This window comes from Caenorhabditis briggsae (assembly GCF_000004555.2).
Source record: "Caenorhabditis briggsae complete genome, chrI, whole genome shotgun sequence".
Lineage (NCBI taxonomy): Eukaryota > Metazoa > Nematoda > Chromadorea > Rhabditida > Rhabditidae > Caenorhabditis > Caenorhabditis briggsae.
Genome location: NC_013489.2, coordinates 5,762,073 through 5,773,759, shown reverse-complemented (window position 1 = coordinate 5,773,759; position 11,687 = coordinate 5,762,073). Strand labels below are relative to the sequence as shown.

The window sequence follows — 11,687 nt, the reverse complement described above, 5'->3', positions numbered from 1 at the left end:
AGCCGATGATCAGGACAATCGTGAGAAGCGCACTGATGACATCGCCAGGTGGGATGTCGAGTTCCTCAAAGTCGACCAAGGAACTCTTTTCGAGCTCATCTTGGCTGCTAACTACTTGGATATCAAGGGACTTCTCGATGTCACCTGCAAAACTGTTGCTAACATGATCAAGGGAAAGTCTCCAGAAGAAATTCGTCGCACATTCAACATCAAGAATGATTTCACTCCAGAGGAGGAGGAGCAAATCCGCAAGGAGAATGCCTGGTGCGAGGATTAAGCACAAGTTCGAACTTCTTCTACTTGTCTTATCCATTCTCTTATTATTCATACACCCCTTTTTCCATGGTCTCTGTAAATTTTCACAGCGGTCACCCTCCATCCCAATTATCTTTGGCTTTTTGTGATCCATCACTCTAATGATAACAGCCATTTATTTGTCGCCCCAACCCCCACGGTTTAGCGTTCTTGCCGATTCGTTTTTTGCAGACTTGCAAAACGGGCCCTTTCATAACTTCTTTTAAAATCAACATTTTCTGAACATTTCTGAACATTATTCATATGATAGAACTCGGCAACTTCTACAAAATGATACTATTTGGAACACTGCAGCTTGTCAATTAACAAAGTTACAAGCGATAAAGTGACCAATCCGGGCCGGGCCCTGCCCCTTTTTTCGGCCCGTTTCGTCTGTAAATTTGTTCATAGACAAGATACAGTGTTCCAAATAGTATCATTTTGTAGAAATTGCTATCATATGAATATTAAATGTTCAGAAAATGTTGATTTTAAAAGAAGTTTTGAAAGGGCCCGTTTTGCAAGTCTGGTTTCTTTCGCATTCGTTTCTTGCGGATTTGTACGGTCTCAACACTTCTTGCCTTTTATATCTCGGAGTAGTATTTGTTTGAAAAAAATGAATAAATATACATTTCAAAGATAAAATAAGATTTACAATCAGACAACTGAAACAGAATACAAATCAAAGAATCAAGTGTCAGTGGAAAGATCCGATGTTAATGTTGTTGTAATTTCTGAAGAGTTCATCGCTCCATCCCGATGAGCTTGATCTGAAGAATCTGGAAAAATTGCGTTAGCTAAAAAGCTAGACAAATGTATCTAGTTACCAGTTGTAGAGTCGCGTAGCTTTAGTTGCATCGGGCGTCTGGGAGGCATTGGTGACAATCTGGATGACGTCATTTGAGATTGTCTGCAGCCATTTCAGAGTCCGACGTGTCGTCAATTTCAGATATCATTGGTTCATCTTCAAAATGTACCGAATACTTCTTCGGCCGAATATCAGTAAGATCATCTTCGGAATCGACGAACAGTGGGAACTGGCCATCCTGAAAATGTTTCAAGAAAATATATGATTGAAATTCAAAAACCCAAACGGACCTTCATGAATAATGGAACCAGTTCTGGAGGCCAAATGCCTTCAACAATCATATGAGTCTGTGGGACTCTTGAAAGTCGTCCCAATTTCACCTGAATCGCCGTTTTCACCAATGTATCAATATCGATATCAGCTATCACATTCTGATCAATACCAATATTCTGCCCTACTGCAGTTATGAGTTCCCGGACCTCCAGGCTAAAAAATGAAGTTTTGGATTTTAGAAACAGTGTTTTCAATTCTCACTTTCTGGCACCAAACCAAATGCGAATGTTTGCAATATTTTTGATTTTCTTGCCAATGAAATGCAACTTTCTGACATAAATTGATCCAATGTCTGAAATTGATTTAATGTTATTCACGAGGATATTTCTAGCTATTATACTGGTACGCAAGAATTGGAGCTGTGGAAGAGAAAGCCTGGTGGCCGAACTACCGTAATCAGCAAATATTTTCAAATTTCATTTTCCTCGATATTCTAAAATTGTCAAGATACCCTCTATGCTAACTATCCCATATTCCATGGCAAACTGGTTTCATGGATACATCTCCAAGACGACATTACTAGGCAACGACTCTCCTAGCAACTAGCTTTCTAGGTGCTGGGCAACGGTTGCCTTGAAACTTCATTCCTCCGTTTCCAAGGAAGAAGTCGGTACTTACCTAAAGCAATAGTTGATATGGCGAGCCCCGTACACATGTAGAAAACACTGATAGGTACGAACCAATTGCTGTAAAGTTTTACATTGGCTTTTGAAATTCACAGCGGGAACTACTCGAGTATTATACTCACTTTTGTGGAACGATATCTCCATATTCGATAGCTGTCAAACAGATAAATGCGTAGTAGATTCCATTGAAGAAGTCGAATTGTCCACTCATCAATGGTATCGTAATGGCTCCGACAATAAGATAAACTAGAACGATGAAAAATAAAGTGCTTCCTGAAACGTTTTCTTCTTCATCTTCTCGACGTTTTCTGCATGTCAGGAGTCTTCTGAATCTAGTTGCCATCGCTTCGAGATATCTTCCAAAGTTAGTGAGAAGGATGACGGTTAATGGGATTCCGAAGAAACCATAGATTACTGTTGAGATACGACCATTAATTGTCTGGGGCTCGATCTTTCCGTATCCTTAAAGTCAAAAATCTGAATACAGTTCAAAAAGAACCATTGAGTTTTGGTATGTTTCAGCCTAAAACTTCGATTATTCTTCTTTTCCAAATATGGATTTCTAAACCGTATTTTCTCTAATCGAACCTCACTCTAAATGTGCACTTTGAACTCAATCTTCTTCTTTCCTATGAGAGATATCAAACTCTTGTCAATTGATACATTGTTCATCATAATATCCCTAATATTTCGGTTGGCAGATTTTTGATCTCTTCAAGGAATCGATATAATCGTGCTCAAAAAAGCAGGTATGGAGTAAGTTTCTATTAGTGCAAATACGGTATTTATTATTTCTTGCTCGCGTAGTTACTGGCTGAAAAAATTCCCTTGGTCTAGGATTCTGAAACAACTTTTCTAAGTTCCAAAAATAACTAACTTCTCAAAAATCAAGTGAACTTTTATGTTTAACTAAATTGCCCCCCCCCCCCCCTTTAGGACCCTCCCACTAAATTCTCATGTTTGTATACAAATTCGAACTTGGCGACGACGGGGATTATGTCATGGTGTCTCCTAGAAATCTTCTCTACGCCAAAAAACGTTTTTGTTTTGACAAGTGTCTCTCGAAACTTGATTTTTTCCCTACCCTACACTCAACATCTTCTACTCAGGCAACCCAAAAAAAACTTTCTGATATTTTTTCAAGTACATTTGCATCTCAACTGTGGGTTCTCAGTCCCTCAGGAGAATCCATTTGTCCGAGTCATCACTCAGTCAAGTGGGGTGACCGCTTCCTTTCAACTCTTTCTGAGCCTTCTGGTTTTGCCCTCTTCGAAAGAAAAACTTACCCAAAGTTGTGAGAATTCCTAGAGAGTAGAGAGCTGCCGATTTGAATGACCATTGCATTCGATCGTCTTTTACCTATAAAATCTCAGATTGGAAAAGAAGATCGTAACGAGAACTGGGAGTATCATACTTGTAAACCGAGCCAAAGCTGTTTTAGAACCAATGTTTTTGAAGGAACTAAATCAGATATGATAGAACTCGACGAGTGCTACAGAATGTTACAATTCGGAAAACTGTATCTTGTCTATGAACGAAGTTACAGACTAAACGGGCCGAGAAAACAGGCAGGGCTCCGCCCGGCCCGAATCATCCACTTTATGGCTTATATCTTAGGTTCGTAGACTCTATGAAAAGGTCCGTTTTACAAGCATGGGAACTATAAAAACGTAAAAAAAACTTCAGAGCCTTCTTGAAAACACTATGGGCTCCTCATGACACACCTTTTAAACATGGCTAGTTTAGATTGAACTTATTTTGAACTAGAGATTCGTTTGGGAAGCTCACCTTCTCTGTCAAACATCTCTCGGCAATCGCCGCAGCAACATCAGAAGCCCTTGTCAACCGTAATCTGTTATCTCGATTCAGAAGTGATTCAATGCACAATCTCTTTTCCAGTGTCGCATTCTGTTTCATGTATTGTTGGTACTCGAACTCGAAATTCAGGAAGATAAATCCTCCAATTGTAGTGTAGACTATCAGGAAAATGATGATGAAGCCATTGACGGCGATTGCTCTTCGATTATGTTGAAGGCACTGAAAAAAAAATTAAAAAATTAAAAGAGAAGAATATTCAAGAAGGACTCCTTCAACCGATTACCTCCCATATGGAATCATAGTGTTGAGAATTAAAATCCTCTTCTAGAAATGCTTTCAGAATATCTTCTTCCATACATTTCTTCAACTCCTCATCATCTTCTTCAAGCTTCATTGTGCCGGCTTTCTTTTACCGTCTAGACATTGCAAAAGAGCCAAAACGGAGATGGGGATGGGAATCGAGGAGTTGGAGTATGGGAGGAGGAGAAAATGAATTTGTATACAAGTGGTAAGAGCCAAAAGGAGAGAACCCGAAAAGAGGCGGAGAGTGAAAAGTGACATGTCTGTCCAGCAAGTCGTCATGCAAAAATCACTTGCAACTCAAATCTTCTCGCAAAAAAGAAAAAGGAGAAATCTTAGATGGACACCCCGAAATTTTTGGGGTTGATAGAGAATCGAGACTGATGACGTTGAAAAAGAGAGCAAAGGATGGACAGATGGGTCAAAGACAGACACGTGGTTCGGCTCATTGACCGGTCGATTGGGTGGACAGATGGGACAGTTTTCCGGATAAGCTTTAGATAAAATTTCATAATTTTGCATTGTTGAAAGTCATCTGTAGATACGATTCCGCTCATTGCTTTTATAGAATTCATACTTGATGGACCCTGGAGAATAGATAATGACGTGCACAATTACCCAGACCGTTAAAAACAAGTATATCTTTAGACATAAGTATCTTGGAAGCACGATAATTGATAGAAATATAATTTTACGGTCTGTTCAAGGCTACTGAAAAAAAGCGATTCCTCAAGACTAGGTACCGTTATGATTGTCCTAAGATGAACGGCGTTATGTTTCTTGATATTCATGAGATGAAGCAAGTTTGACAAGCTATTACTCACCTAAAGTTGATCAAATGATTTGCAAATTGGCCAGTTTATTGATGAATTATTTGAATTTTTGCATTCAAATTTGAGCCCACTCTAACGCTTTACTTTGATTTTATGCTTGTACGAACTATTGGGCGGGCAATTATGAGCCAACCTGTATTTCATATTATTTGAAGCAGTTCCCATTTTTAACAGCATTCACATTTCTTTTCAGAACTTGACGCCGATGAAAACTATAAGAAAAGGATTTGTGATCGATTTTTATAGATTTGAACTGAATCGATACGGTATTGAATCGGGTCAGTGCTGATAACAAGGAGCTCTTCGAATCTGTTAATGAAGTCCAACAGTATGAATTTTAACTCTTTTCCTAGATGCGATGAAGAGTCTTTTTGTCATGGGGTAGGTGAATACTGTAGCTAAAAGTTCATATCACGAGTTCTCGTCGGATATCTCATTGCGCTCAGTTTGGCCTCAGCGACAACGGGACAAAAATGGGAAGAGCGAAGTCAAAACTTTCGAATACATCAAAGATGGAAGATTCTTTTCTGGCCGAAAAGAATTTATGGTCACAGAAGGGAATTGAAAGCCACACCAAATAGTTCCTAGGAATTTTTTGATAGTTCTTAAAAAATAGAGCGGAAGAAAGGTCCAAAATCTGTGATCAGATCAAAACAATCAAAACGAATTTGCTATTCTGGGCTTGTTAAAAAAATTCTGGGCTTGTTAAAAAAAAGGGCTTGTTAAAAGTTCATTATTTCTTTCAAAGTAATCACCGTATTTCCTCTTAAGAGAAGCCCACCGAAACAGTCAACTTTTAACTCAATTATCTCGGATCCTTTGAAAGATATTAAAAATTTGTCAACTGATGAAATGTTTTTCGTAAAATGACCACAATTTTATCAGTTGACAACTTTTTTGATATCTTTTGAAGGAACCGAGATAAATGAGATCAAAGTGGACTACGGTAATTTCATGCGGTAATTGCATTTCCAATAACAACAATACTGCTGGTTTCGGACCAGTCTCATTAGAATTGTGGAAAATCAGCAAAAAGCATCTATTGTAAAAAAATAGGACTTGGATTTCCAAAATTTGACATCTCTTATGACAGGTCCACTTTCATTGAGACTATAATAAACTCAAAAAATGACTTACCCGTCCGAGTCCGAAGAACATGAAAAGCGACATTCTAAAAGGCGGTACAACAGTTTTCGCAGCCAGTTTGACTCGACTCAGATTCCCAGATGACGTCTTCCAAACATGTCTGAAACTTTACTCGAATTTATGTCAAAAAAGAGACACAGCCGAGAAAAAATAGACGGAAGTTGTGGTGTCCGGGACCCCAAATGCAAATGCAGTGTGGTGACTTTTGGCGTATGATTCACGAGCTCGGGCGAGTCGAAAACCTCTGGTGATGGGTCCCATGGGTATCAGAAATATGAGAAACGATTTCAGAAAGTGTTTCAGAATATGTTGGGATAGATATAAAAAAAACATAAATTGAGATATAGATAGAGAGAGAGAAAGACAAAAAACGAAATGTGATAGAATAAAAAAGTTGATGTAGAAACCAGGGAAAGGTCTAAAAAACAGAAAATAAAAAATTTAGGCATCCCGACATGCGTTCATGAAAGGATAGGAGGACCCCAGGCGCCATTAACTAGCACTAAATCAGATTCGGAGCATCTCTGGGTGTCTCGATTCGATAAAATCTCTCGTTGAAAAATGGGAGGAGAGAAAGGGAGATGACAAAAATGGGGAAAAAGGATGACATCGGACGAATATTTCGATGATTTGTTGGGAATTCAGATAAAAAGAAGTAGACAAAAAAGAAGGAAGACTCAAGAATTCAAAGGAAGAAATTTGAAACCGAATGCTTGGCGTTAAGTAATTGGAAAATTGGTTTGTTGGGGGTGGGTGGGAAGAAAAATAAAGATTTGTAGTTTGTAGTTTGACACAATCCCTAGATGTTTATTTTTGAGTAGGCGTTTAAAGATACCGTAACTTCTCTAATAGAAGCCCACACTAACATTCAACTTCGAACCAATTTATCTTGGTTCTTGTAAAAGATATCAAAAATGATCGATTGATAAATTGTTTATCATAATATCAGAAATATGTTGTCAGTTAATATAGTTTTGATATCTTTTACAGGAATCGAAATAAATTAGATCAAAGTGCACAGGGTGGGCTTCTTTTAGAGTATTTACACTTTTTTGTTGGTTTTTTTGTTATTTTTTTTGTTAGGATATTTTCCGAGGTTATGTTGCCAGCTAGCTAACTATGGTGTTAGGGCTTTCGAGATAGACAAGAATACAACAATGGATTTGTCGCACAATACTCGAAAATTCCAGAATCCTACAACTCTATTCAAGAAAACACGAACTTCTAGACACCAGTTGTCAGAAAGGTTGGTGAACTTTCCACTGTCAAAAAGAAAATCAAAGATAACGTTCCATCTCCTAATTCTGTATCAAAAACAGGCGAAAATCAAATTGAGAAAAGAAGAGAGAATTAAGGAACCACCAGAAATCGGGAGCAACGGGTCAGATGCCCAAAAAAACAAGAAAGAGAAGCATGAAAACTGGAAGTTTAAAGAGCAAAAAACAAAAAAAGAGCTGACTATGAGATAAGGAAAATAAAGAAGTTCCTTGTTTAACATTAGCTGAAAATAGAATGGCTAAATGCTTTGAAGTTTTAGCCCACATTTTTTTCAAAGTTTCAAGCTCTCTAGTGAACTTTGGAAAAGTAGAAGAAGACTAATAGTAAGCAGAATGTGCTCAATGAGATGAAAATTTCTGATGATCCTTGAAGAGAAGTGCCCTGTTTCTTTATCACTAATTCACAAACAAACAATAGAATGTATCTCCTTTTGTCTAGAATATCCCCCTTTTTTTGAGCTCATTGAAACGGAAAGTAACAAAGTAGAAACGCAATTTTTAGGTTAAAATTTTAGGTTAAAACAAAAAGAGAACAAAGTATCCAGAGAGGTCGAAGACATCGTATCTGTTTGAAAATACCGTATTGTCTCTAACAGAAACCCATAAATTCCTATGACAAAAAATGTATCGATTGACAAAATGTTTGTGATGTTATGATAAAAATTATTAGTTGTCCACTTTTTTAAAATCCTTGACAGGTACCGAAAAACTTTGGATTTGAAGTTAGAAGTTAGGGGCCCTTCTATTACAGGCTTCGCGGTGTGCTAATCTATTAGTTGGAATACGGAACTATTTTGAAAGTTTTTCGAAATTTATGTATGTTTATTTTTTGAAGTAGGAAAGGAAGAAAAATGGGCCAAAAACGAAAAAGATAAGAATAAAACGGAGAAAAAGATGAACGGCTGTTTTTCCTCGACTGGAACCAAGAGGAAAACGAAAAGAGAATGTCCAATAATAAGTAGAAAAATGATATCGGATTGGGCACCTTTGAGACTCTCCGTTTTCCTTTTTTCTTTTTCTTCGATATTTTTCCACCGGACCGGAAAAACACATAAAAGTCACAGAAAAAGAATCAGTACTCTTCTAGTTTCCCTTGCGTCCGAAATACTCGGAAAACGAGTTGTGAATCGCTTTCTAATTTCTTCTTCTTTGCTCTTTTTTGGGTCAACTGCTCCTTCCGCCGAAGTTTGCTTTTTCTCGTTTTTCCGTTTACGATGAGACGAATGTGTGAGAAATTTGGGAGAAGAAGAAGAAGAAGCTTGCGACCAATTGGGATTTTGAAAGAAAAAATGTGACAAATGTACTTGGGGAAACTGAAACAGAGAAGAGGAGCAATAGGAGAAGTGTGATGTGATTTCAAACAGAAAAGAGAGAGAGAGAGATCGAAGAATATTTATTTGAATGGGAATTTCTTTAAGCTGGGAAAACGAACTTTAGATGTTCATGGTTGAGGAGTAGATTTTTCGGATATTTTTTTGGAGAAAGGGTATGCATTTTGACGGTGTACAATGCAGTACAGCTGTCGTGCCCGCTTTTATGTATGCTATCGGGCGCCGCTCCAGCCCATGTGGCTCAGTCGGTAGCGGCGCCGAACCTGCAATACTCGTCCCACAAGTTCAACTCCTCGAGGGGCGCATGAATATTTTCTTCATATCTTCTCATATTTAAAGCGAAAGACATTGAGAGAATCTAGGATAACAATTAGAAACATTTCGGAACATTTCAAAATTGAAAACCAATAAATCGAACAACATTTATATTTATTGTACTCCACAAAAATAGAAATATCAGTTCAATTTTTCATTCCTCATCCTCGTCCTCCTCATCATCTTCATCCGCGAATTCGTAGTTTTCCAAGCTGACCAGTTGCTCTGGATTCGGTTGCAACGTGGCAATTGGATGACGATCGTGCCAGACAACAAAATGAAAGCTGTTCTCTCTCCTCCAAAATGAAGCCAGAAGACCATCTTCGCGTTGAATGTCATGAACGAATTCACAGTTGAACCAATCGGCAGATGGTTTTCCGAACAGATCTCTGAATAGGATTTTTTGTTAATCACGTACTTGCCAAAATCGTTGAAGGCCCGGCCCTTGAAAATTTTTGAAGGCCCGGAAGGCCCGGACAAGAATTTATTTGATCGAAATTTCTCAAAAAACAAAATTTTTTTGAGAATTTTTTGAGAATTTTTTCAAAAAAAAACTAGTTTTCGAGAGAAAACTGTTTTTTTTTCGATGTCAACTTTGGAAAAATTCAGGAAAAAAATATTTTTTCAAACATTTGTTTAAACATTTACAAATTCAATATTTACAATTTAGCTTAAAATTAGATGATAAAAACAACTTTTTTCCAGAAAAACCACACTTTTTTGCCCAAAAATCGAAGCTGGCGCCAACTGGCCGGGCCTTCCGGGCCTCCCGTCCGGGCCGGGCCTTGACCAATTTTTTGAAGGCCCGGCCCGGCCCGGCCCGTTGCAAGTATGGTTAATGAGAAGCTTTGTTCTAAAAAAATTAACTTACGGATAGTGACTATCCCTTTCTTGAGGATCCCACTTTTTGAGATTCAATCCATCTGTTTGGAATCCTTCCCAATTACCATCGAATGAAATTTCCAGAATTTTAAGTCTCGTCTCATTAGTCATTTGCCATTTGAGCATGAATGCTTTGAATGCTTGCCATTTCAGATGTGTTTCATTTATATTGACACACTTTCCATCCAATCGAGTCATGAGATCCATTGTGGTAAACCATTCTGCTGGCCACGCAATCAATTTATCCAGTTTCAATACTTTCGGATTACTCCAATCATCTGGAAGTGGGCATCTGAGATCCAGACGTTTTAGGCCAGTAGCTAGATCAAGAATTTGATCTACCATTTGTTTTGAGGAGATTCCATTCTCAAAAAGTGTCACATTTGCACATCCTTTAACTGGAGTCAAATGGAATACGTCGACGAGAAACTGAGCAATTTTTGGAGATGGGGTAGTTCCAGTAATAAATGACGCTTCCAGAATTGAGCCTTTGAAGATGTCGAAAAGATATTTCAGAAGACCGAGGGCGCCTTCAAAACGGTCTTCGTGCCAGAGATCCAGCTGAGTTTGTCCGATCTCTCTGAATTTATACTTTCTTTTTTATAGGTTATGAAAAAGAAACAGACGAATTCAAGAACGCAGTATCTCCAATTGTTATCCTTTCAATTCCATCATCGTCATCCAAACCTTCGCCATCATGAATCAACCATCCAGAAAACTCTTTTTCTTTTCTAGCCAAACTGATATGTATAAAATCATAGTAGTTCTCAATTAACAAGTTGGATATATTGATGTTTAAGCTCGAAATCTTCTCTTTCAATTCCACCGACTCTTGCGATTCTTCAAATCTGAATTTTTTTTTAGAAGTTAATTTTATTTTTTCTCCCTTACAAATTCATAACTGTCATGTTGTCTTTCAATTCGAAACTCATTTTCCTTGAATTCAAAAATAACTGGGTTGATTCTGCAAAGTTTGAAATATTAAGCTTTCAGTAAAGTGAAAAATGTGTATTGAAATGATAAATCAAACGGCAAACTGTCGTCTTATATGTACCGAGTGCATGTAGTGTGAAATGGAGTGAGTAGGAGAGGAAAAGAAATACAGAAATAGAGTGATGATATCACACGAAGTGTTTGGAAGGTTATGATGATTATTACTCAATCTGAAGTTGGACGACAGGGTTCGATAGATCAAGAAACGGCAAAGACGAAAAAAGTAGAAGAAAACAATGTTGTGGTCCATTTCGCAATGGATTCGGGTTGGGACACTTAAAAAACACTGATCGTACCCTCACAATTATTGAATAGTGAGAACAACTAGCAAACGATGGAATCTGGAAGGTGATATTTTGAATCTCCAAAAACCTCACACTACAAAATACCGAACTATGCTCCTTCTCAGTAAAAAAAATTTCAGAAGTATTCAAAATACTGTAATTCGGCTGAAAATGGTGCAATTTTGAAAATTCAAAAACCCCAGTCGCTCAGAATTTTCTGATTTTTTAACTAATTGAAGATTAATATTTCAAAACTTTCAGGTGAATCCAGACCAGCATCTCGCCCGCTATCAACCCGCCAAACGTCGACCGAATGAGATAAAATATGTCAAGAGTAGATAAGAATTTGAAAAAAGGAGATTTCTAAAACTTCTAGAATTTAAAAAAAAACCAAAAATATGAAAATTTCCAACGTTTCAAAGAATTTGGAAAACGCTAAAAGTTCAA

General features: G+C 37.7%; 2 protein-coding genes across 2 annotated transcripts; both read right to left on the bottom strand.

The window, feature by feature from the left end:
• Positions 1 to 984: 984 nt before the first annotated feature.
• Cbr-twk-29 lies at positions 985 to 4,273 on the bottom strand (the record flags this gene model as incomplete). Its single annotated transcript, XM_045235679.1, has 10 exons — positions 985 to 1,073; positions 1,122 to 1,204; positions 1,228 to 1,340; positions 1,393 to 1,588; positions 1,637 to 1,727; positions 2,054 to 2,121; positions 2,184 to 2,523; positions 3,348 to 3,420; positions 3,850 to 4,098; positions 4,163 to 4,273. The coding sequence occupies 10 exons, from the start codon at positions 4,271 to 4,273 to the stop codon at positions 985 to 987; spliced, it is 1,413 nt and encodes a 470-aa protein (XP_045092479.1).
• Positions 4,274 to 9,235: 4,962 nt separating this feature from the next.
• Positions 9,236 to 10,895, bottom strand: CBG03754 (the record flags this gene model as incomplete). The annotated part of the gene is made up of 4 exons (XM_002639161.1): positions 9,236 to 9,470; positions 9,953 to 10,543; positions 10,590 to 10,811; positions 10,855 to 10,895. 4 exons carry the CDS (start codon positions 10,893 to 10,895, stop codon positions 9,236 to 9,238), a joined length of 1,089 nt encoding a protein of 362 aa, XP_002639207.1.
• Between the last annotated feature and the right edge of the window lie 792 nt (positions 10,896 to 11,687).